This window comes from Sapajus apella, unplaced genomic scaffold (assembly GCF_009761245.1).
Source record: "Sapajus apella isolate SASKATOON/1434 unplaced genomic scaffold, GSC_monkey_1.0 scaffold39, whole genome shotgun sequence".
Classification (NCBI taxonomy): domain Eukaryota; kingdom Metazoa; phylum Chordata; class Mammalia; order Primates; family Cebidae; genus Sapajus; species Sapajus apella.
Window position 1 is genome coordinate 19801937 of NW_022436979.1, and position 27377 is coordinate 19829313.

Below are 27377 nucleotides of genomic sequence, written 5' to 3' on the forward strand. Positions count from 1 at the left end.
GGAGGAGGAGGAAGGAGGAGAGTGGAGAGGAGGAGGTGAGAGGAGGAGGAGGAAGGAGGAGAGTGGGGAGGAGGAGAGGTAGAGAAAAGGTGGGGGGAGGAGGGGTCGAGAGGAGGAGAGAGGAAGAGGGGGAAGGAGGGGGGGGAGGAGGAGGGGTGGGGTTGAGGTGGGGGAGGAGTGGGGGAGGACTGGGGAAAAAGGAGGAGTGGGGAGGAGGAGGAGGAGAAGTGGAGAAGAGGTGGAGGGAAGAGAAGTGGGGAGGAAGAAGAACAGGGGTGAAAGTGGAGTAGAAGATGGGGTGGGAAGGACGGATGGGGGCTAGAAGAAGAGCAGGAGGGAAGAGGAAGGTCAAGGAGGAGGAGAATGCAGAGGAAAAGCAGGAGCAGCGGCAGGTCTGACTCAGCCATAACCTCTTAGGAATCCTAGAACAGTGAGAATACCTCAAAAATCAAAGCACAGAAAGAAGAGTAATGAAAGCTTGGTTTTATCTTTAAATCACTCATCTTTTATTATTCGCAGAGACTCCTTGAATTCTACTTTTCCAATTTTTCTAAAAATAAAACTTTGGGTAAGAAAGAAAAGCAACAGAGGCCAATGGAAAAGCTCATTTCAAAGAACCCCAAGACCCCCTTGGCAAAGATACCTGGATAATGACGCTGTAGTTCCCCCTGGAGAAGGCTGGTGCGTTGTCATTCACATCAGAAACGTCGATGTTCACAGTCGTCGTGTTGACTCTGGGTGGGCTGCCATTATCAGAAGCTTGAACCGTGAGTGTGTAACCTGAAATCTTTCCAGGGAAAAGACAGAATGCATGTTCATTTTCCCAAGGCCGATGGACAGGGCTCTGATCGGGAGTGTCCTCCTGATAGTCTTGAAGGTCCCAGGGAACTGCCATGATCCTCTGCGCCCTGCACATGTGTGATTCCCTAACCTCCTACAAATGAGTGTGCTGCAAGTAATGCACATTTCCCAACAGCAAGAATTACCAATAATGATTAGATCCTCTGATGCCCCCCAAAAATGTACTTGTTTTGTAAAAGTGCTTTATCTTTAAAAACCTGCAGTTCTATTAACAGATATTAAGACACAGAGGTAATACAAAAGGTGAGAACAAAAAGCTGACATATCTCAACTGCTGTTGCTTCAGTCATATGGCAGCAGCCTTCTTGAGGGCCCCAAGTTTGCTCTCAGGGACGAAGATAGACATGAGCTGCCTCCCGCACCTCAGCGCAGACTCATCTCCAAAGCCGTGGGACGCTCCCGATCACCCTCCCCCTCAATTTCACACTCAGATTATACTCAGCTGTCTAAATCCCTTAGAATTATCTAAGTTGTGACCTCTTACAAAAGAAATAAAGTCAAGTGAGATAGCTTCTTTTTCAGGGCAGTTCCCTATAAAGCTCTGTCTTCCAGAATGAGTGGTGGAAGATGCCAGAAAAAGCTGGCTCCATCCCAGAGTGTTCTGCAGAATGTTAGTCCTGCAAGACGCTCCAACCAAAGAGAATTCTGCTGGCACATAACCTTGGGAAATGCCATGGCTAGCTCCTTTGGTATCTCACAATGGACAGAAGTAAATTAAAGGACCCGGGTTCTTTAGTCAAAGATACTACATTTATTCTGCCTCACAGTACTGCAATCCTAAGCATGCTTCCCAAATCCTTAGAAAGTCCCTTCTCAAAATTCACACATCAAAAGAGAAGTTAAAGAATTGAGACTTTAATGAGATATCTCATCACTATCTCCCCCAAATTCCTTTAATCTTAGATATACCCATTATTCTGACATTTCATTCTTTATCATCACCAGTGTCCTCCTGATTCCCTAATCAAAGGCTTCTTTCGGTTCTCCTTCACATGCCTACCTCTCTGAGGTAGTTCCTGCTCAACTTCCCTTCCTGTATGTGAATCTGCATAGATGAATGGATGGATGAATGGATGGACAGATGGCTGGTGGACAATGGACGAATGAGTAACTGTACAGATGGGTGGGTGGGTGGGCAAGTCAGTGAGCAGATGGGTAACTACACAGATGGGTAGATGGATAACTAGATGGATGGTGGGTTGGTTTATGGACAGATGGCTAACTGAATAGATGGGTGGTGGGTGGATGGACAGATACATGGACAGATGGGTGAGGTGGATGGATGGGTAAGTGAACAGATGAGTGGATGGGTGAGTGAATAAACTAGATAGATGGGTGGGTAGATAGGCCGGTGGATGGATGGATGCATGGATGGATGGATGGATGGATGGATGGATGGATGGATAACTATAGATGGGTAGGTAGATAGATGGATAGGTGAATGGGTGGGGAAGACGGATGGGTGGAGAGATAACTGGATGAATGACTAGATAGATGGATGGGTAACTGGATGGATGGATGACGGGATGGACGAATGGATGGATGGATGGATGGATGACTGGATGGATAGATGGATGGGTGGATGGATGAATGGGTAGATAGATGGATGGGTAGATGGATGGATGACTGGATGGATAGATGGGTAGATAGATGGATGACTGGATGGATGGATGGATGGATGGATGGATGGATGGATGGGTAGATGGATGAATGGATGGGTTGATGGATGAATGGATGGGTGGATGGATGAGTGGATGGGTAGATGGATGGATGACTGGATGGATGGATGGATGGATGGGTGGGTGGGTGGATGGATGAATGGATGGGTGGATGGATGAATGGATGGGTGGATGGATGAATGGATGGGTAGATGGATGGATGGATGACTGGATGGATGGATGACTGGATGGATGGAGGGGTGGATGGGTGGGTGGATGGATGGATTGATGGATTGATGGGTGGATGGATGAATGAATAGGTAGATGGATGGATGACTGGATAAATGGGTGGGTGGGTGCATAGATGTTCAGCCTTGCTGCCTCTCCTCATTTGTTCATATTTATCTCAATCCCTCATGTCACTTCTATCAACATCTCCAAGGGCAAGTACCATATCTACATTTACAGCTTTCCAGTTTCTAAATCTGACTAAAATCTCCAAATACTGGCTGAGTAATTCTACCTGAATATGCTATTTCCCTTTAAGAGCCAGCATATCGAAAGCCACATTCATTAGCCTCTCCCATCCCTTACATGTTTATACCTCATAGCCTCTCTTTAACAGTACTACCCAGTCAAAGTAAGACCAAAAAATCGGGTTGCTTCTGACACCACTGCTTTCTATATGGGGCCATATCTAAGCTTTGTGGATTCTAATTTTTCCTTTGCAAATAGTTTCTTCATCTGGTATCCGTAGACAATGAAATCCATGGACGTTCAAGTTCCTAATATAAAATGTTGTAGCATTTGCATATAACCTATGCACACCCTCCCATACACTTTAAATCATTTCTAGATTACTTATAGTACCTAATATAAATGCAACATAAATGGTTTTTATATTGTGGGGGTTTTTTTTTTGCATTTTTTATCGTTGATTTTTTATTGTTTTACTTTGTTTTTCTAGAGGCAGGGTCTCACTGTGTTGCCCAGGCTGGTCTTAAACTCCTGGGCTCAGTAAGTTCTCCCACCTAAGCCTCCCATATAGCTGAGATTATCAGAGCGGGTCACCATACTCTGCCTTTTTCTCTTGTAATACTTTTCAATCCATGGTGGGTTGACTTCAAGGATACAGAACCTGCAGATACAGAAGAGCGACTACCCTTCCTCAGTTCACAAACGCTCACATCCCAGTGCCTGTGGCACCAGGTCCAAGCCTCTGGTCCTGGTTTTCTATGCGGCCCATGAGCTGTGTGTAAAATACCTTTCTATTTTACCTCACTCTTCTTTCTTGGTATGATTACTCCAAGACAACTGGGTAGAGTCCCTTAAATATATTTCTTGGCTTCTATCTGCATGCCTGTGTTCATGCAACTCCTCATAGGAAATTCGCTTCTGTCAACATCTACAATTTTCCAAATATTACTTAAAACCCAGCTTCTAGCTTTATGAAGTGTCTCAGAACAAATAATAATTTCTGCCTGAATACAAAGCTTTATTATCCAAACTTCATACTAGCATGGAACACACTTCTTACACTGAGATCTTTGTAGTGTAACTGCCTTACAAGTGTTTACATCTTGCCTGTTGTTTCTTGAGAAGGTCAGTCCTACTTCACACCCCGCCCAGCAGATATGAAAACAAGGTGTTTCTATTTATTGACGATCTGTAAACAATGCAAATCAAACTTTTTCACTTACTGTTTCTCGGTCAAGAAGTTTGGTCACTTTGACTTCTCCCCTGACGGGGTCAATTGTGAATGAGCTTCCTTGGTTGCCATCTATAATTGAGTAGTGGATGTGGCTGTTTAAAGGTCCATCAGCATCATCAGCCATAACCTAGAACATAGCACACTCCTGTTTAGGAGACAGCTAAGGAAGGGCAACAAGCCTGCTAAACAAAATTTCTCGTATTAATAGCTTAGCTGTTTTAACACAATTACTCACAGGAAAGTCGGCAATTGGTCGGCCTAACAAAAGACACTTTCAAATCTCCAAAATATTTACAAAGTCCACTACAAAAACTAGACTGATTTTACTACAATCTTTTGCAAAGATCCAGAAGATATATAGTTTTCATTGTAAGAGGAAAAAAATACACACCGTAATGACAGACTGCTCCAGAACGGCGTCTTCACTGATTACTGTTGTGTAGGTGTCTTGGCTGAACACAGGGGTATTATCATTGATGTCTGTCACATTAATGCTCACAGTGGCAACATCACTCAATGAAGGTGTGCCTCCGTCAGTGGCTTCTACTGTTAGGTAGTATTCATGAGAGCTTTCATAATCCAGATTCTCAATGATAAATACGGCCCCTGTAGAGAAAATCAAAATTACTTTCAGCATTTGTAATGCCACCACATTTTCCTACCATGACTGAAACAGATGAACACGTTTGAGGACGTTTAGTTTTCACTTCTAAAGTTTACTTACCATTTATGTATGTTTCCTACTTTCTTAATTCAGCAATTAAAAACTCTGAATTTGCCCATCCCTGGATCTTATTTATCTTAATTTTGATGATATTCTTCATATTTAAATTGCTTTCACAGTCAACACTACCTACACCTGTTTATTATAAAAATGATTGCTGTATCATCCCTTCCATATCATAGCTCACTAGACTTCATTCTAGTTTAATAAACAAAATAAAAACATAAAAACTCTATGGTGTCTTTTAGTTTCATTTTCTTTCTTATATTTTGAAAATAGAGATTTATATCCTTTTATTTAATTTCTAGATAACCCTTATTTATATCCTATCATTTTTAAAGATCTCTTTTTAACAATTCGTTTAACATCTTCCCTTTCACATCATTACAGTCCTACAGAGTCCTAAAAGTAATTTTATAATATATATTATATAGACTGTTTGAATGGAGCAGCTTTTTACCATGTTGTAAGGCTTGACTATTTTAGACCACAGGTCAGCGAGACTCCGAAGCATTCACGCAGCAGGAGTCAGTAGTTGCCACACCTCTTGAGCTTGTTGGCAGTCTTTCCCTAAGTGTGACTCAAATACTCCAACTTACAGAAAACCAGCAGGACAAAGAAGTCAACTTAATGCATTATCAGATGCCCACTACAGAAACTAAAATCAAAGAGGCTGGAATTACCATTTCACTTGGGAAGCGACCTTCCGTGAGTCTGATTACACAGGGACCTCTACTATCCCCCATTCTTACGCTTACTAACTTGCGATGCCTTACATCTCAACTAAACTATTAGAATGTGACGCTTTAATTTTCTGTTTTAAGTTAATTTGCTTGTATTTTAATGAACATGCCCAAAATGTATAAAGTAGAACCATAATCTGAAGTCTTCCAAACAACATTCAATCCCACTGTAAACTACTAAAAGAAAACTTGGTTTATCTTCTCAGAACATCTCCTGACGACACAGCGTCACTGGCATAAGGCCATGTGACAGGCAAATCCAGTGATTTTGGTGGAATGAACGGTTTCCTCTCAGACACACGGTAGGTTACCTGTTTTGGAATCTATGCTGAATTTCCCATGTTCATTTCCACTTATTATTGAGTAGGTGATTTCTGCATTTGCTTCAATATCCCGACTTGCTGCATACACTTGAAGAACTTCAGTTCCAACAAGAATGTCCTCAGACACTGTGGCACCATATTCACGGTACTCAAACACAGGGGGGTTGTCATTTATGTCAAGAACTGATACAACCACAGTACCAGTGGCGGTCAGCCTCCTTGGCAAGCCTTGATCCACAGCTTTCAAAGAGAGGGTATATACTGCCTGGAGTTCTCTGTCCAAAGGTTTTTCTAACTGAATAATTCCAGATAGTTCATTAATGGAGAACTGCCCATCAGCAGAGTCAATGAGTGAGTAGGAAATCTTCCGATTTAATCCTATCAAGACATAAAATCATGTCAAAGGGTTTTAAATTAAAAAAATTTGAACACATTTTTTAAAAAGGCAAACAGGTAGAATTTATTTTAGAAGGGAAAATGCTAATATACATTATTTGCAAATTTATTTGACTATGATCTTCAAAAAAACTTTTTGGATGAACAACTTCCTTGGTTAAAACAAACGTAAATATAATGTCATGGGAATCTGGCTTCTTAGACTATTTTATATGGGAGCCAATAGTACAGTACCTAAACCTTTAAAATCAAATCAATTTGTCCTTTTGCTTCAGTGATAAAGATCTGAAAAGCAACATTTTTGCTATTCTTCTGAAATTTCTCAGTATCACAGGATGAGTATTCCTAAACTGAAAATCTGAAATGCTCCAAAATCTATTAGCTTTTTGAGTGCATTTAAAAAAAAAAATGCAATTGATAAGTATATAATGCAAATATTCCAAAATCTGAAAAAATCAAAAGATCCAAAACACTTCTAGTTCCAAATATATTAAATAAGGAATACTCAACCTGTGGTATGACTGAAGAAGTTACTCTCTGCTATCAAAATGCTATAAATATTCTATACTCCAATTTTCTCCAAAAAAATTTGGCAAGATTTGTAAACCTATAATAATAAAGCATTTGCTTCCATTACATTCCAATGGTGCTAAAACCTCTCTCTGTCACAAACGGTTTATTTACAAAATAACACGTCACTAATTAATTCAATGGGATATGAAGATCAGTTAATATAGTCACTAACCAGAATTTTAGTCACAGTACAGATAACCTCACAGCCAGCAGTAGGTTCACTGGGCACACACAACTTTGGAAATTCAACTATTCATCAAAAATTACTGAATTATTCTAAAGACTTCCTTCCACAACAAGGATAGGCTATGAAAAGAGTATTTCATAGTATGATGAATTTAAAGGATCTAGTGTCCCTGTCTTATTCCCGAGGATGCTACAGTCCTGTATCCTGATCGGATGAAAGTGCTAACGTGGCACAGGCTAAACTGGGATGTGTTTGGAAACAGACGCTCCTGGGGTCTCAGTGAACAGCGCATGGCAAGAGCATCCCCCGGAAGCTACCTGCATCCGCGTCTGTGGCCTGCACTCTCGTCAGCAGTGTTCCGGGCTCTGTGTTTTCAAACACGGTGATGGCATAAGGATCGGCGGAGAATTCGGGAGCGTTATCGTTCACATCTTCTAGCATGAGCACAATACTGGCTTGACAGAATCTCCCTCCTCCATCTGTGGCCCTGACGAGTAGATGGTAAACGGCTTGCTCCTCACGATCAAGGGGGGCTGACGTCTTCAGTTCACCTATAAAGAAAAACAAATGGACTCACTGGTAATTTAAGCCGTGATCTGCAGTTGCACATCTTCTGTCTTCCCCTTTTCTCTTTCAATTGCTTAGTCTGACTAGGCCCGGAACACCACTGACGAGAGTGCACGCCTTCCTCTTGACACCAGTATCATCAATGACAGATCCAACACCTGCAAGGGGTGGTGAGCTCCGGGCCTCCAGCCCTGCCAGGTGCTGGCTCTTTAGGTCCTGCAGGTCTGAGGCCGGGGCCTCTCGCCGTGTGTATCAGATCGCACAGGCAAAACAGCTACCTCATCTACCAAATTTTAAAAATGCTTAAATCGACTCAAAAATTAGATTCACACGTTCACAATTACTTCGTTAGGTGGAAAATAAAAAGGCTTAACAGAAAACCTACTTGATCCCAATTTTGCCAAAGTACAAGAGAAAACAACTATTTTAAAACAAATAGGATACCACGAATCATTTTGTTTATGAAAATTACAAATTATGCTAACTTACAAATTTATGGTCACAAATTCAAGAAAATAGGCTATTTAAATAAAATGGATAAAGCAGAAAACTTGAGTTATATTTTAACTTCGGAGGTTTTGTTTTTAAATAAGTGGTATAAATGCCTTCTAAATGTTAAATCCTTGTTCAATTAGGTGATATTTTTGCTGTTGTTTTAAAAATCTCACCTCAAATTTCATGCACTAAATTGCTGTTAAGATTTCTAAGATATGTCAACTTCAGGGCATTAAAACAAATTTGAAAAGGGCAAAATGTAATTTTGAATTTTGTGTGTGCTCTAAAATCTGCCACATATGATATTGTCGGAATATACAATTTAGTTTGTCCCAAACTCCATCATTACCTGTGTCTGGATTTAGTTTGAATTTTTCTGCACCTGAACCCAATAACGTGTAAGTAATTTCAGCGTTAGAACGGATGTCTGCGTCTGTAGCAGAAACCTGCATGATCAATTTTCCAGGAAGGGCGTCTTCAGGAATAGTGTCTGAATATAAAGTCTGCAAAGTGTTTAAACAAAATCGTTACATAAAAACATGAACAGGCAGCACAGATGGCAAGGGAATAACGGAAAAGAAATCATCTTTGACCACAGAAAACATGGGAAATGACTAAAGATAAAAAGAGCTTTTAAAACTATTTTTCTCATAAAACATAAAACACATGTGAAACAAGGAGGCTCTGTGGAGCAGTCACCAACTTTCCATCCCTCAAAGCGTCTGACCTGACGTTTAACCTATAAAATGCTATTATATGTCATTAAGCTGATTTCATGCTCAAATCCCTAGGAGAAAACCTAAGTAGTAATTGAAAATGTAAGCAGCGCTCCATATTTACCTAAAAATTGCAGAGAATAAACACCTGTTATATCCTAACTGCTTTTTCCCAAATACGGGAATTTACTTTTTTCCAAGTGTTCCTAACATAAAGAATAGCAGTTGGGAGAGAAGCAAGTTTCATGTTACGGGAAAAAACCCAGATTCCCGAAGGCCACGGAAGGGAGCGTGAAGGCTCCGGCCTTTCGACTGCCCTGCCTGATCCTGGTGCCCTCTTCTCTCCTCACATCTGCCCTCATGCTCAAAAACAGTGAACATTTGTTTCCATTCCAATTATTTAGAAATCCATGCCATAAATTGAAACCTGAGATAAAAAGATTACGGTTCTGTTGATGTTCTTAACCTGAACTCAACTACAGGTGAAGTACTCATGGAAAAGGACTCCATGAAAAAGGACCCCTGAGAAGGGGTATTTCCTAATATGATGAATTTAAAAGATCTAGTGTCCCAGTCTTATTCCCGAGGATGATACGGTATCGCATCCAAACAGGAAAGTGCTAAAAAAAAAAAAAACCTGAAGACAGTAGTTGCTATAAGGGAGAGGGAATCTCTCACCCGTCCTCAAAATATAAAGTACAAAGGAGAACTGGAATTAACTCCTCAACCCTCAGGAGTTCCACTTCCTCTCGTGATTGAACTGAAGTGTTCTTCAATCTTAAAAGTCCTTCCCTGAGAAGAGTCCTATCACCTTCCACAGACGCAAGCATCTCAGACTTACAGAATCTGCGGAGTTCCAAGTCCTCCGCCCTCTTCACAATCGCATCCTCTACCCAGCCTTCCCGTGGCCCAGCCCGCTCCTCCTCCCTCCGTCTCTCTCAGCCTTCTTCCCTGGCCAGGTCTATTTCTTCATCACTGCACTCTCTGACCTGCCATCAGGCGTCCATTCACATCATGCTTACCAAGGCCACCACTGGCACACCATCGCGGGACCCAAATGGTCTGCTTCCCAAACGTCCCAGCTCCACCAGCCACCCTGCGTCCCCAGAGTCCTCTTCTCCCCAGCCCTGGGTGGCACTGCACTGGTGTCCTCCTCTTCCTTCCAGCTCAGCCCCTTCGCCCTTAGAACATCTCTCTCCTTCTTTTCCCTTTTTGTTAGTATCCTCTCAAATGAATCCAATTTTCAGTTATCCAGAGACACCGCCCAGTTTCCACACCTTTCCCTGATACACATCCAACACCTCGCCATCTCTCAATGTCTAAAAAACCAGTCAACTCAATGTCCCATTTCTTTAACAAATCGGAAATGGAACTCAACATGGAACTGCTCTCAAACCTGTCCCTGTTCAGACTCCTTTGCGCCATGGCCTTGCTCGCCCCGCCTAGTCCTACAGAGTCGGGCTCCATGGCACGCCTGCCGGCTGTCACCCCAGGTGGTCTTCCTCAAGGTGGCTTTGGTCCTTTTACTGCTTCCACCGCCTCTGCCTTTCCAGGGCTGCCTTGCACACCCTCTTCCCTGTCTAAATTATGGACAATATACTTCCAAACTAAGCTTCTTAAGGAACTCCTGGCTCAGGTCATCTCTACCTTACCAATATAAAAGGCTCCAAAGTCCCTATTTCCTCTAGGGTAGAGTTGAAATCCCCTGGGACAACCGCCACTGCCCGCTATCACCCAGTTCACCCTTTTCCATGACTCTGAGCGCGTATTCCCCAATTCTGGCAAACTCGGTGTCTACTCCCACAATCCGTCCTCACTCTCCACGGCCCCTCCCCACCCACTCCGGACGACCCAGTCACCACCCGCCGAAGCTGAGCCGCCCTTTCTCTGGACGGCCCTTCTCACCCTCTGGCCCCAGGGACCACCCCTGCTTGAGCCACACTGCCCTCACCTTGGAGGGGGCAGCCCTGCCTATGTCTACGCTTGGTTCTCATTAAACGGTGAGCCCTGCAGGTGCAGGAAGCATGCTGTCCACCTCGTAGCTTCTCTAGCGTACAGAAGAGCAGGTGCCCCCACAGCAGTGTCTCACGGCAAATCAGCGCTTTGTTTCTGGTCAGTTCTTTCCCCTAAAATAGTCGTACCCCCCTATTAAGAGACTTCCCCCATGAAAAGTTTACAGAGCATTTTCAGTGTTAGACACAACTGCAGTCCTGTCCATAACTCAGCTTTTCAGAATGAGGTTTTTGATCTCTTTGGCGTTCCCCCAAATAGTTCTGAGGCTTTTCCAAGTCTTACCCCATTTAACACCTCTGCTCAGTCAGTAAGCAATTATAAAACACATGTGAATTACACCACAGCGCCAAATGATGGTCCTACTGAAAGAAGAAATTTAAATTCTAACAGATAAATTTAAGGGAAGAGCTGCTTACCTTTTCACAAACCGGACTGTTGTCATTTGCATCGAGAACTTTCACTTCAACTATAGCTTTTGATGAGAAGGTGCCATCAGTTGCTGTGATAGTCAGAAGGTGATTGTCCCTTTTTTCCCTGTCTAGAGGCTTCTTCACATATACCTTCCATTCATTCTGTATGTTTTCAACAGCAAACTGTCCCAAAGCATCCCCTCCTATTAAATCAATGGACGAAGATGACGCTCAAATTTGTTGAAGGAGAAAAATAAGTAACACAAAAAATAAACTCACGAAATATGTATAATGTTATTGTTTTGAATAACTGAATATTAAAATAGTTAATTTGGCATATATTAGCTTTCCAATTTACCAAAAAAAGCAGCATTAACATGTATAAACATATCATTAATACTACTAAATAATAATTCAGCCTGCATTAAAACTATAGATATTTTTTATTATACTTATTATACACTAAGATTCAAAAGAATGAATCACAAAAATAAAAAACAGTCTAATGATACAATTGAGAACTTTGCTCAGGTAACAAGCTTGAAATGAAGCACAACAGATGTGACTTCTACTTATTATTTTGGATATTTTCAACTAAAATCATCCCTTACACCCCCTCCAATTCCCATGTGATACGTCTTATAATTTAGACTTCTAAAAATAATTTAATTTTAAATTAACCCATTTGGTTTGAATTTTTTTTTTTTACCTGTTATGAAATAAGTAACTTGTCTGTTGATCTCTTCAGAATCGTCATCCGTGGTACTCAGGATGGCAACCACACCGCCGGGGGGGTCATCCTCACTCACAGTCCCTTTATAGATCTCGGCTGTGAATCGTGGTGGGCTATCATTGACGTCGGTGACGGTAACATCCACAGTGGCGGTGGAGGATAGCTGGATCTTCTCACCATGATCTGATGCAACCACTTTAATCTGGTAATTGTCTCTCTTTTCATGGTCAAGTTCCTTTAGGGTTGTAATCCAGCCTGTTTCCATGTTAACAGCAAAGGATTCGATGACTTCCGTACTTTGTGACTGATCCAGGCGATACATAACTTGTCCATTGGTTCCTGAGTCGACATCAGATGCCCTGATCTGAATTACTCGACTCCCCACTGGCAGGTTTTCAACAATAAACGCCTCATATGGACTGGATTCAAAGACCGGGCTGTTGTCATTTGCATCCTTCACTTGGATACTGACATCTACAGAAGACACCATCTCATAGTCGTCCTGAGTGCACCTGGCCAGTACGGAGAATTGATGCCACTTAGCTGTCTCATGGTCAAGCCTCTTCTCCAGCTTCAGTCTCCCACTCTGTCTGTCAATCACAAAGCACTCATCCCGGTTGCTTTCTGGAGTATTCCCTTTGACTAGGCTGTAGAGAACAGTCCCACTATGTTCTGCTTGGATGAGATCTATTTCTGTTCCAATAGGCATGTCCTCTGACACTGTATAGGTATAGAATGGTTCTGAAAATTTTGGAAGCTGCATTTCTGGTGGAAGGATTTTAACATAGACGGGAACAACAGACTCTCTTGATGGAGACCCATTATCCATAGCTCTCACAAAGAAAGTGAAGAACTCATTTTCCAAGCCGATGAGGCTCTCCTTTGTAGTGATTACACCTGAGAGTTTGTTAATTTCCAAATTCTCTTTTACACTTTCAGAGTCTGCTTCAATGGCATAGGTGACATCGGCATTGGACCCCTCATCGGCGTCACTTGCAAGAACTTTAATGACTGAAGTCCCTTTCGCAGCCCTGGATCCGATATTCACTTCATATCGGGTCGCTCGGAATTGTGGTGCGTTATCATTGTCATCTGTAAGGATGACATTAACGGTGCAGAATGCAACTTTTCCTCCGGCATCCTTGGCCATTAAACGGACTGAGATCACTTTCTCCGCTGGGGTTTCTCGATCCAGCTTTTCCGAAGTAAATATCTGTCCTCTCTCATTGATGTAAAATCTGTCTTTGGCAAAGTCATTTACAATATGGTAAGTAACGTGACCATAAATACCAGAATCCCCATCCACAGTTTTAACCTCCACCACCAGGGTATGTAGGGGAGCATTTTCCGCTAGTTCCACTTCGTATTCATTCTGAAGAAAGGCAGGACTGTGCAAATTGCCGCCAATTACCGTCACATGAACTTGGGCGGAACTTCTAAAAACGCCATCAGAAACTGACATGTTAAGACTGTAAAATGGCTTCAAGGTATGCCGGCGCAGGTTTGAGAGTGTGATAATCCCCGTCGCACTGTCAATGACAAAATGTTTATGATCATTGCCAGACAGAATGGAATACTGCAGCTTGTCTGTGTCTGAGCTGTCTGCATCACAGGCTTTTACACAGGTCACAAAATGCCCGTGAGGGGCATGCTCGCTGATTCTAGCTTCGTAAATCTGTTGCTCAAAGAGTGGCAGATTATCATTGAGGTCGGTAACATCCACCGTGACAATCACATCACTGCTCAGCGGGGGCATACCACCATCGACAGCCCTCACAAAAATGGTGTGCTGCCGGGACTGCTCATAATCCAGGGTTCTGATTAGTGAAATAAGGCCAGTGCTGCTGTCTATATGAAAATGATCATGACTCTTGCTAAGATTCCCAAACATCTGGTACGAGATTCCTCTATTTGGTTCTGAATCAGAATCTGTTGCTCTAACTTGAACGACAGATGTTCCAATGACAGATGCCTCGGACAGGGTTGCCACATAAGACTGCTGAGCAAACGCAGGGGGGTTATCATTGATGTCCTCCACTATGATGTCCACAAATACTTCGGCATGAGCACCCGTCAAGGAGTCAGTTGCACGTATGCTCAGTTTATATGCTGGGTGGGCCTCAAAGTCCAGAGGAGCTACGACGCTGACAACACCGGTGTTGAAGTTAACAGTGAACTGGCTGAAAGGGTCTCCGTCTGCGATGCTGTAGAACACTTTCAAGCCTTCCGGGCTGTTCGCCTGCACGTGGACCACCGGGCTGTGCACCTGAATGTTCTCTGGAATCTCTGCACTGTAGAAAGGTTTTTCAAACACAGGCATGGCTCTATTCACGACAGTGATCGGAACAATAACTTCCGCTGAAAAGCCCGGGTTCCCTCCGTCTTTTGCAACCACTGTGACAAGATATTCTTTATTTAAAGTGTCACGTTCAAATTGCTTTTTCAGCGAAATTTCACCCAAGGGTCCAATCTGAAAGTGTTCATGATGCTCCTTAAGGTAGTAGTGCACTTCCCCGTTTTTGCCACTGTCCCTGTCTACAGCGGTGACATAGCGAATGACGTGGCCCACCTCGGCGTCCACTTTTACCACGGCATAGTAGGGAAGGTTGACAAACACCGGTGCGTTATCATTCTGGTCCTCTACAACAACCTTCACGACAACGTGGGCCGTGGCGGAAGGCTTATGTTCTTCTGTCACTTCTACAACCACGTCAAACGCCTCCTGCTGCTCACGATCGAAGGGTATACCAGTGGTTGACAGGACTCCCGAAGTGCGGCTGATTTTAAATCTGCGATCGGGGTTGAGGATCTGATAAAACAAAGGCTCATTGATTGGATTCCCAACAGCAGTAATGACAGCTAATGTTTTGGCCTCCGTGGAATTCTCCTTCACGACCGCAGAGTAGACATCTTGGGTAAACTTTAGGTGACTTTCTTTGCTTTCTTTCACGTTAATTTTCACAGAGGTAAGGCCAGCAAATCTGCCGTCGGAAGCTCGAATGGTGAGCTCATAGCGGCTCCTTAACTGAGTTGTGTTTTGTACAGTTAGGGCGCCAGTTCTGTAGTCCACAGAAAACTTCTCCCCAATGTTGCCCTCGGTAATGGAGTAGATCAACTGTGAGAAGGCACTTGAATCGGCATCTGTAGCATTTACTGTGATGACTTTCACTCCTCTGTACGTTGGCAACAAAAGAGATGCTTCATATAACGGCCTGGTGAACACAGGAGGGCAGTCATTGATGTCAATGACATGTATTGTGACATTAGCAGCATACTCAGCAAATAAACGTGGGGTTCCCATGTCATGCACTTGTACGGTAAACTGAAAAATGCTTGTTTCTTCATAGTCCAGACTTACTACTGTGTGAATCGCACCAGTGCTAGAATCGATAGCAAAATAGCTGTGCATAGACGGTTCAACAATGTGATAAACAAGCAAAGCATTAGAGTCTTTATCAGCATCAGCTGCTCCAATCACCAGTGGGACGTTCCTGTCTGTCAGGACCACGCTGTTAACTGAGGCTGACTCGCTAATCAGTCCTGTGTATTCCGCCTGCACAAAAACTGGCGAGTTGTCATTCTCATCCTGCAGGTGAACCACAACCGTTGTATTAGTGGACAGACCAGCCATATTAGTTCCTTGTATTATCAATGTGTAAATGGGCAAAGTTTCGAAATCCAGGGCTTTCCGAGTGATGATACTTCCCGAATGTGGATTAATATCAAAAGCTTCACCTATATTTCCATCTTTTATTTCATACACCACTGAAGACTGACAATGGGCTGTCACCATCCCAACGAAACTCCCAATGCTGACAGTTTCACTCATTTCAACAGAATATTCCTTTGATGTAAACTTAGGAGAGGCGTTGTCAGCAACTGTGACAAAGATATGCACAGAAGTTATTTCACTCATCGGTGGACTGCCTTTGTCTGTAGCCGTCACCATTAAATCATATTCCACCTGGTTATTTCGATCTAATTCTTTGGCAGTTTTTATAGAGCCCAAGACAGGATCAATCATGAAAGAATTTCCAATATTTCCTGTAAGGAGAGGAAAAAAAATACATGTTAGAGAAAACTGCAAGGAGAAAGAGAAGTATTTAACTAGAGAAACAGAAACAAAGGTATCCTCAAAAATGAGATTCCGACTGTAATCCCAGCACTTTGGGAGGCCGAGGCGGGTGGATCACGAGGTCAAGAGATCGAGACCATCCTGGTCAACATGGTGAAACCCCGTCTCTACTAAAAACACAAAAAATCAGCTGGGCATGGTGGCGCATGCCTGTAATCCCAGCTACTCAGGGGGCTGAGGCACGAGAATTGCCTGAACCCAGGAGGCGGAGGTTGCGGTGAGCCGAGATCGTGCCATTGCACTCCAGCCTGGGTAACAAAAGAAAAACTCCGTCTAAAAAAAAAAAAAAAAAATTTAAAACTTCTGGTCTCCAAAAGACAATGTCAAGAAAATAAGAAGACAAGCCATAGACTCAGAGAAAATATTTGCAAAAGACACATCTGATAAAGGACTGTTATCCAGAATATACAATGAATTAAAACTCATCAAAAACAATCCAAACAACCCAATTTTAAAATGGGCAAGGCTGGGCATGGTGGGCTCCTGCCTGTAATCCCAGCACTTTGGGAGGCCGAGGTGGCCTGGATCACTGAACTAAGAGATCGAGACCAAGCTGGTCAACATGGTGAAACCCCGTCTCTACTAAAAATACAAAACATTAGCTGGGCATGGTGGCGCATGCCTGTAATCCCAGCTACTCAGGAGGCTGAGGCAAGAGAATTGCCTGAACCCAGGAGGCGGAGGTTGCGGTGAGCCGAGATCGTGCCATTGCACTCCAGCCTGGGTAACAAGAGTGAAACTCCGTCTCAAAAAAAAAAAAAAAAAAAATTAAGATTCCGAAATTAAGCAGAAACTCAGGGGCTGTCAACATTTGAATGGAACCTTCAACTTGTTTTATTTTTACCTACCTGAAACCAGGTATATTTTTATCTGTCTAAAACCACATGTACTTTACAGAATTTTGTCTATAAATTATGAAAAACAAAAACAAAAAAAACAGAAGAAACATCACTCTGCTCTTAAAGCCAAACCTCCCTCTCTCTTGGCTGCACAGGATTATGTCATGAAAACTTATCCTTCCAGAAAGCAGCTGAGTTAGTCATCTTCCAGGAGTCCCTCAAAACACTTCTGGACCACATCTATTTTCAACGGTTATGACTTAAACATTCTTAAGATTTATATTCCTTACGGAAGATTTCAATTCAGTAAGAAATTTACTTCAAGCTTCAAGAGACAATTGTCTGCTGATGAATAAATGTGTGTAACCCGCCCACTTCATGGGTTTTGAAGACTGCAACCACATTCCCTTCTGATCTTTTTCAGGTCAATTCACCCTCCAGGTCAGTGGTTTTCCACTAGTAGGGACTCTGCTCCCAAGGAGATTCTGGTAATGCCTGCAGACATTTCTGGTTGTCACTACTTGTCGAAGGAGGGAGCTCCTGGCATCTCGTGGATGGAGACCAGGGAGGTTGTTAAGCACCCTACAGTGCACAGCGCATCGGGTTCCAAGTGTCAGCAGCACTGACGCTGAGACGCTGCTCAAAAGTAGAATGTTTTACCTCCTTTTCTTTGGACCTTTTCAGGCTATACTATACATATCTTTAGCTGCAACCACAACAACTCCAGAATATCCTATAATTTTCTATCATTGACTGAATCTTCAAAGAAATGAGTAGCTCTCTATAACCCTTTTGGATAAGTCAATCAGGATGGTGCTGCAGGCTCTCAGGTTTAATCCATCCACGAGCCCACCACCCTTTTTCCTGTTTCATAAACAAGCATCCAGAATTCATCATCCTCATCACAGCACAGAATTCATTTTTCCCAAATGAACTATTCTATTCCACTTACCCAAAACAAAGCTCACCTGCTACTTAACTGCTTTCTCAAATTCTTGCCCTAGGCTTGCCATGAGTGTGGCATTTCACAGACCACAGCTACTTAGTGTGGGCTGCAAACCAGAGGATTACCAAGCATTTCTCTCTCCACATCATTAACAGTAAACACTTCCTCTACAGTCTTCATTTCCTTCCTTTAACACATTTTTCCAAAGATCCACGGCCACTTTTGGGAGACCAGATCCAGCCTGGTTTTTATTAAGCCTTCCTGGCTCTGTGTCCAGGCCCCAACGCAGTGCCTCAGTCTGCAACAGGGCGGAGGGCCAGCCTTTCATCGGGCCCTGAAGCTCTGAGCTGAACCCGGGTCCTGCTGCCTCTGCCAGGCTGTTCAGACACCAATTTCCAGCCTGTCTGTATTTATGAGTCAGTGATTCCAGGCCTTTCCTGACTGCATTTTCGGCCCCCGTCAGAACTCCAGGATCCTTTTCTCATCCTACCTGTGCACCACCCTCACCTTCTAAAACTGCGGCTGACTGCCCAGCCCGACACAGGAGACCGAGGCAGCCGTGACAACTGTCTTCATCCCTGCCCCTCAGACCTCCCTAGGTCTGCTTCACTAGCTGACCCCCATATTTCACATTCATTCTTCTATATCCATTTTTCTCTTGTTTTGTACAGGATAATCTTATCTTGCCAATGAAGCTTCAAATAATCAAGCCTCAAGTGGAGGAATGAATCAACTTTATCTGCACGGGAGGAGGTACAACTTGCTCCCTGCCCTCCAGCCAATCGGGCATCCTCTTCGTCCTCCATCCTGAGAGCACACTCATCCCAGAGCCCCAGTATCTGACACATCCACTCCTGGAAGAGTCTTCCCCTGCTCTCTGTACTGCTTCTCCACCCATCCATCCCTTCAGGCCTCACCCAAATGCTTTCTGCTGAAAGTGTGATGGCGAGGCCTTCCTTGGCCTCGCTGTGGGGCATGACTGTTTGTGTCATCACCCTGTGTTTCCTTTACGGCATCTATTACAACCTTGCTCTCTATTGGCCATGCGAGATTCAGAAACATCCTTTATTATCTGGGGCATCAGACTCTGATAAACACAGCTTGGAGCACGTCGCCAATAACAAGGTTAAACAGGAACCCAGCTCGTGATGTGATATGTGGATCCCACATACATGCAGATTAAGGCAGAAATCATCACCTTTGCAGATGGGAAAGCAACAACATGTTGGCATGGAGAAACACTGAGGGCTGCTGAGTGGCAGAGTGCCCCTGCCTGGCCTCAGGTCAGGTGCATTCACCAGACGCTGAGAGGCACATGTGGTGACGAGTGACGTCATAAGCTCGTAGAAAAGGTCTGTAAGAGGCCGGGGATGATTTGCTGACTTCAGCTACAATATCAGTGACTTTTTAACAACTTTAAATTGTTCTCTATATGTGAACAGGGCAATTATCGAGACAAATCAGCTAATTTTGCTCTGAAGCTATTAAGTGTATTACACAGAACTGTGAAGGGGAGTCTGTCTCTTTCCCTGTGGACTCACTGTGGAAGTTCAGTGAGGGCCTGCTGACTGGCAGAGTGGTACCCTCTATTGACTTTCAAGGCAATTATATTTAACTTAAGTTTGAGGAAGAAAACCAATTCTAATCAGTAAGTTTATTTATTTATGGAGTGTCTTCTATTTCCAGGTGTTAAAATGGTTTTGAAGAAGTACTCTAATAATCTACTTTATTAAACAAACATAAAAGGAAGAAAACACCGTACAGACCAGAGTATGGCACTGACGTGTCTCTAGCATGTAACTCAATTGTTACTGAAAATCTCTTAATTAATTCCTTTTTCCCTGAAGATGCCTAATCAGCCCAAACCTTTTGCTCAACTAATTGCTGCTAATTAAATATGCAGGGTTATGTACTGAATTTATAACTAGTCTTTTTGAACTTTAAATGTAATCGGACACAAATTAGAAGCAGGTAATTATGCACAGACTTAAATGAAAGGCATTTGTATGAACACGTTATAGTTCGTACAATTCCAACAGACGTCCACCTGCATCCCCAACACACGCACACACACCCTCCACACAATTCTACTGCAGCTTAATAGTACTGGTCTTCTAACTGTCCTTTTATATTACCAAAGCTATAAAAATAGCTTCTTCAGAGTCCTAATTCTACACCAGAATAGGCCATTGGTATTATCTATTCATTGAGGAGAGGGTCCATTCTCAGAATACCAGATTACTAATCCTATCAGTCATTAGAGGCATTCAAAGAATGCACATGCTTTTACTCAGACACCAACAATAATATTTTAACCACCCAGTTGTTGAAAATTATGTGAAAGCTAAGGGGAAGTTTAACATTTTCTCCTACATAAACCCAGTCACTGTGTCTGCGACAGAATTACTTCACTGAAGTACTCAGGCATGCACAAATGGAATGCATTGTGTTCCTAACTGCAAACTTTGGAACCGGTGGAAAAACACTTCATCTTTATTGAAGGCCCTAACTACACTACAAGACATTTTAACACTGCAATCACAGACAGTGCATGAGATCTTACCTGTGACTAATTAACTCAATTTGGTTGTTTTAAGGGAAATAAATGAAATTTCAAGTATGTTAAATAAACATAATTTAGCCACCTAGAACACATCAGTAGGTTTTTAAGAATTACTCTCCATTTCCTCCGATTTTGATTACATGATTTATAGTTAATCTATACCTATACCAATTCTAATGCCTAGGAGAGACAATTTCTAAATATGCAGACCTACAGGCTTAAAAAAAAAAAAAAGAGGACAAGTTAAATGGCAGATTTTAATTATCTAAACTCATTACAGAGAAGACTGAAAGGCACTATATTCCTCGTGCTACCAATGGCACTGAGGAAAATGGAAAACCGTAAACCGTCTTCTCAGCATTTCATTGCTTTCAGAGATCTGCCATGCACAGCAAAGTCCTAAAGCAACGTGACTTCTGACTGTACAGATCATATGCTTTAAAGCCGAGCCCTGTTTCAATCAGGGGTGGAACTTTTACAAGATATGCATTTGTGAACCCAATGGCAACCCCCAAGTACCATGCACAAGGATGAATGTTCCCAGCAGGGCACCTGGCACATAAAGCCAGCTTCATCAGCCCACGGAATGAATGAATGAATGAAGGAAGGAAGGAATGAATGAGGGAATGGCAGAGGAAAACAGAAGAGACCAAAAACATCCTGCTATGGCAGGACTGCTCCCTGGTGCCCCACCTTGTTACGCCAACTCTGGATCTCTTGGCCTCCGGGTCTGGAAACCATCCAGGCCCACAACTGCACCTGGTTTTTTCTGCCTTGCTGCCTTAGGCCCCACCCCGACAGGCCCCAGCTCTGGGGTCTAGTCCTCAACCCAATTCCATGAGCAAAATTCACCTGTTAAAGGTGAGTGGCAAAAATCCAGGTAAATCTGGAAGGGGTGGGAGGGGCATGACACACCTTTCTGAGGTTTGAGCCAGTTACAATGAGAGGAGTCAACACTGTCAAGGAACTTCCTGCTCTGCTCAAGAGAAAATACTCTCTGACCAAAAAGTAAAATGTTAAATTACTAGACAAGCATCTTCCTAAGTGTGTTTATGGAAGAAAGTGTGGTTAAAATAATTTCAGAAATAACGAATTGGTCAAATAAAGTTTCCTTTACTCCAGGGCTTCTCAGAGCCTTGAACTGTGCTAATATGGTGAATTCCCCAAGAACTTCCCCAAACTCTCTAAATTGTATCTAGAGATCCATTTAAGCAATTTTTGCAGATACACAGAAATGCTTCAATACCAGAACTGATTTTGGAAAAGCAGAAATAGACTTTTAACGATTGCAAATTTAAAACTCCACTGAATGCTCCAAAAATACCTGACTCAATCGAGTACAGCACTTCAGCATTTTTCCCTTTGTCCTTGTCCAGAGCTGTGACCTGCAACACAACTGAGCCAACGGCTGCCGATTCGTAAACCCGCCCTTTGTAGGAGGAAGCGGTGAACCACGGGGCGTGGTCATTCGTGTCGCCGACATCCACCACAATCCTTGCAAAGTTGCGTTTTACAGGCACATCTTGATCTCTTACCTGAAAGAATCAACACATTATCAATGCCATTGGTGTTTTCCTTGTAACTAATTAAAAATCACACGCTCAGACACACACAGGCCTCAGGACCACATGCTGGCAGAAAGCAAGCGGGAGTTACCATGACTGTGAGGACGTGCTGGTGAATGGCTTCATGATCAAGTTTCTCAGAAGTATAGAGAGAGCCGGTTGCAGGGTCCAGGCGAAATTTCTTGAGACTCAAGGGGTCTGTACTGCTCTGCAGAGTGTAGATTAGTTTGTTTTTCTCATCCTGATCCGTAGCACTGATTTGCAAAATTTCTGTCTCCGGCACCGTATCTTCAGGAATAACAACTTCGTATTTTGACGTAGAAAACTGAGGACGATGGTCATTTGTGTCTATGACTTTGATGAATACCTGTAGGGATGACAAAAGCACTCACACGATAGTTCCAATTACGAAGTTTTAATACTTAAAGCATCATGAAAAAAGTCATGCACACTGAAAAAAAAAGATACTGTAGCAAAATAAAATACAAATATGAGAAAGGCAACAAAAATCAAGAATCATACATTTCTTACAACATTTCCCATTGGTATATTACTTATCTGAGTATGAGTAAGATAATCATGACCTTTCCAAATTCTTGCAGCTAACTCTGGAGACAAAACGTGTATAGCCGGGCGCGGTGGCTCAAGCCTGTAATCCCAGCACTTTGGGAGGCCGAGGCGGGTGGATCACGAGGTCAAGAGATCGAGACCGTCCTGGTCAACATGGTGAAACCCCGTCTCTACTAAAACTACAAAAAAATTAGCTGGGCATGGTGGCACGTGCCCGTAATCCCAGCTACTCAGGAGGCTGAGGCAGGAGAATTGCCTGAACCCAGGAGGCGGAGGTTACGGTGAGCCGAGATCGCACCATTGCACTCCAGCCTGGGTAACAAGAGCGAAACTCCGTCACAAAAAAAAAAAAAAAAAAAAAAAAAAAAGTGTATAGTTTTCACACTTGCCACGCCTTTCTGAAACGAGGCTTAACTTCTCTCTGTCTCTACAGAGAAGGTGTTTGTAGATACTCATGTAAAGGTAACAATTTACTTTACCAGGATTTACAGAAGGCTAATTTCTTAAATCAGATTTGAATCTGCAATACCAACCTACCGAGTGAGACAGGCAATCCTATTACCTTAATTTCTCATTCTCATCCTTGACATCCCAAGCCCCTGATCATAGGTTTTTTTTAACATGTAAAAAGAAAACATAAGAAATGTGTTTAGAAACCACTGTATTCCTGTGATCATAAACCTACATGTATGTAGTAAATCCACTGATTCCCTAAAAGCAATTTAAATAGATTGAAAAAATAAACTCTCTATGTCTATATAAAGTAAAACCTTCAGATGAAGAAACGCATATGCGAAGAAACTTGGTACTAAGCTAAATTATAAAAAAAAATTTGACAGTAAGAGGATTAATTTTCATAATGAAAAGACGTATGGACATGGCACAGTGGGAATCACTGCCAATTATAAAACATGGTTTAGAGTTTCTGAAGAAGAAAGCTGAGCTTTGTGGGGGTATATGGAACAAAGGGACCTGCTGGTCCCAGGGGCACAGGAGGCTGGAGTCCCAGGAACGCGCAGGCAGAGCTGCGGAGCGCACGGGGCGGGCCGTGAACAGAGGCCTTCCATGAGGGCCACGTCAGTGCGTCACAGAAGACGGAGGCAGCACGGATGTTTGAGTCAGATAAAATATAACATTACATTTTGTATGAATTCTAAACGCGTACACCAAGCCACGGAAAGGTTTCATGTGAAAGCTATGTCAACCTTCAAAACTACAGATGCCTCACTTTTACAGGTCCGTGGTAATCCAGAAGGGACGGCTATAAAGGCCAATACCATAAATTAGACTACACTTTCATTTCCACTATGAATTTTAAAATTACTTTCCCCATGTAGTAGGTACTGGGCAGAGCAGCTTAATCCTGCTCCAAGCTCAACCATTATTAAGCAGAAAAAAACAAAGTAAAAGCAATTCCACTGAAACATACTGATTGTGCATTTCCATGTCCAACAGTTGCCTACATAACACAGGGGGGTGTGGAATCAGCCTGAACAGTCCCTGCCCTCATGGAGCCACCAGGCTCACCACGCAACGTTCTGCACATGCAGAGCCTAACCATGTCTGGTGTATTACTGAGGAAGTTTTTTAGAGTCCAGAGACTGGCTGAGATGGTCAGAAAGCTCCTGAGAGGGTGGCTGGCAGGTGAGCAAATACGAAGAAGGGCTGCGTCAAAGACACGAAGGCAAGCAGTGGAATGGAATACCCTATCCTGCCCTTTAGAGGCTGGAGAGGACTTGGAACTGAGGGGTCATACAGTAAAGGAGCGAGACGAAGGCAGAATCAAATAGGCAGGGCCTTGACTCCTGAACTGATGTGAGAGAATCACACAGCTGCCTTTGGTCGGAAGAAACTCACCTCCAAGACGAGCAGCAGGGATGAAGGAAGGTGACTGCAAGGTGAACTGACTGTCCATGGGACGAGAGCCCAACCCAGTGCTCACGGGTAACAAGTACAGCTTTCTGAGTGCTTTCCGGGAAACAGGCTCTCAGAACGTGGAGAAAAAGCGCCCTGCGTGTCACCTCATCAACCTTCCTAGGAACTCCAGAGGATGCTTACCACCAGCCCCACTTTCCAGGTGAGAAAATGGACACACAGGGAGTTACAGCTATTTGCCTGTGGACACAGGCATAAGAGGTGGAGCCAGGATTCTAACGGAGCGACCTGCTCCAGAGGCCACCACGCTGATTCTTGAGAGAAAGCGGAAGAAGATATGAAAGCAAAGCTGTTAGAATGCAAGAGAAAAAAAAGGAACTGGATTTGGCAAGTTGCCAGGAGACACAAGACAAAGTGAAGTGACTGGAATCGATGCCGGTCAGTGTCATAAGCAGCACACGCAGGCCAGGAAGGGCAGGAGAGCCGTGTCCACGGGGCACTGGAAGTTCTCCGGCCTCCCGCCACATGCCTCTGCCAGGGGTTGCCTGTGTGACCCACCAGTGCTCACCTAGACCTTCTCAAACTGGCATCTGCTGCCCCTGATCTGGATACACAAAACCTGCTGTGTTGATTTTTGAGTGTTACCTCCAAGCCTCAATTCATCCCCGCTGTATCCTAGCGCCTCTGCGCCCTGCGGATTTCTGTGCCGTACTCCACGCGGCAGCTGCTGCTCCCCTGCCAGCCCCGCCCAGATTCATATTTCCAGGTTCTCGGCTCAAGAGGAAAAATAATCTAAACACGCATCGTTCCCTTTGTCCAACATCTTAACAGGTCAACCTGGGCTCACCGTTCTCCTGCAGTCTGAATGCCTGTCTCTGCCAGCAATTAGGACAGCATCAAGATCCTATGAGGGTGGCCCCAAATGAGTTATATAAGTATAAAGGAGGCAATGAAATGTAAGATATTTTGTGTCCCCAAGAAAGGAAACGAGAATGTATTTCCTGGGTTTTATAGGAATTTTAGTTGACGTCCATCATATTTCATGCTAAACTTTTAACTGCACTAATGAAGAATGCAATTATTGGGAAGAGGAGCAGTGTTAATTATCCATAGACACATTGTCTTTAGTGATGAGAACGCTTGGCACATTGGGCCATTTCCACTGTTTATAAAGATCCCTTTTGTTAGATTTCTGGGTAGTCGATTCTGTGAACAGGTCAACAGTTACACCCCTTAAATATTTCTCTCAGAATTCGCCTGCTAAGATTTATCACAATGTATGATGCTTTTGTTCTCATTCTCCTACTCTAAAATTTTACTACAAGGGCTTATGTCTAAAGAGAGAAAATCAATAGATTCCACTTGTCTCTAGAATGAGAACAGCTACCAACAAAATTGACATTTTAAGACCACATGAGAACTTTTACAAGATAATCTCAAAATAACCCCAAAAGCATAGACTGTACATAGATCAATTTTATAGACACTAAAAATCACAAGGATTTGGAGAAATATTTTTATAAATGGCTTTAAATTATCTACCCACTTATTAATTGAAAAGACATCACAGACTATAATTTTTATGTTAAGACTTAAAACAGTATAATCTAAGTCCAGACATCGAAAGTCAGAAGCATCTTGTTCTCTGACATTTAACTTCTTTGTTTACATTTAGGCCACAGTAGGTTATAAACAAGCCCTTAGCTCCAACGTCATAGTGTAGGCTCCAACAGGGCAAGACTGTTGGCTGTTTGGTTTCTGACTGTTCAGCTTCCAGTATGGTGCCTGGCATGTAACAAATGTGCAACAAATACTTATTAAATGAATGAATGAACGACGCTCTGCCTCCTCCTGAAAGCTCACGATGATTGCTCTCTCCAGGAATACTCTTTTTGTACACTTCAAACGGCCCACACGGAGAACCAAAGAAAATAAGAAAGAAGAGAATTTAAATTTAACTTACAGGATTTTAACACTTAAGTTTGAAATCCCCATAATCTGGCCATCTCGATTATCAGATAGGAACAAATAAAGGTGTTACAGGAATTATTAGAACAACTGTATTAGTTATTTTATACAGCCTTCTTTAAGGCAACCGAGGGGAATCCCAAAAACGTGATTTAGAAGATTCATTGCTTTAGCCAGTTTTACAGAAAATGACTTAATTCTCAACAGTGATGTACGTTACATTAATATCGTTTAAAATGAGTATAAAATTAGATGTTTATGGTATAACAACATTGGTTTGGTTTTCGAAGTCTTCCTTCAAAATTCTCAAAGCTGCTTAATTACATGCAAAACCTAAATTGGGATCTGCAATTAACTTTCTTTCCCTAAATATAAATTCTTAGCGTGCATGTGTGTAAACTATACAAACATACGAACTTCTGATTTTAGAACCTCACAGGGCAGACCCACTGCTCACACTGCCTGTGGACCCAAGTCAGAATGCTATCTCAATCCTCCTCTGACAAGAGCATCATTGGCCATTCAGTTACCTGAGTAAGGATGGCGGTGGTTCCATCGGTAGCTTCCACTGTGAGGTTATAGTTTGACTTCTGTTCTGCATCAAGAGGTTTGGCAACAATGATGGTCCCAGTCCCCTTGTCCACATCAAAGTGACTGCCGTAATTGCCACCTAGTTTAAATTAGGACAAAAAAAGTACAAACAGGTCACAGGATGACAGTCTAGTTTATTTGGTAGCTTTCTAATACTTAACGGCACTGAGAAAAACTTCTAATATACTAGCAAAGAGCTTCCAAGGTGGAGCATC

At 42.9% G+C, this 27377-nt stretch overlaps 1 protein-coding gene across 8 annotated transcripts in view; it reads right to left on the bottom strand.

The window, feature by feature from the left end:
- Positions 1-27377, bottom strand: part of FAT1 (FAT atypical cadherin 1) — a 139144-nt gene that overhangs the window by 18665 nt on the left and 93102 nt on the right. For all 8 annotated transcript variants that reach the window (XM_032298880.1, XM_032298881.1, XM_032298879.1 and 5 more), the window contains 11 exons: positions 27102-27241; positions 22250-22525; positions 21918-22128; positions 12087-16154; positions 11384-11580; positions 8588-8741; positions 7494-7727; positions 6009-6398; positions 4622-4836; positions 4220-4357; positions 644-787 (listed from right to left, as the gene is read on the bottom strand). In XM_032298880.1, the coding sequence (XP_032154771.1) occupies positions 644-787; positions 4220-4357; positions 4622-4836; positions 6009-6398; positions 7494-7727; positions 8588-8741; positions 11384-11580; positions 12087-16154; positions 21918-22128; positions 22250-22525; positions 27102-27241 (6167 nt within the window). The remainder of the gene's footprint in view (positions 1-643; positions 788-4219; positions 4358-4621; positions 4837-6008; positions 6399-7493; positions 7728-8587; positions 8742-11383; positions 11581-12086; positions 16155-21917; positions 22129-22249; positions 22526-27101; positions 27242-27377) is intronic.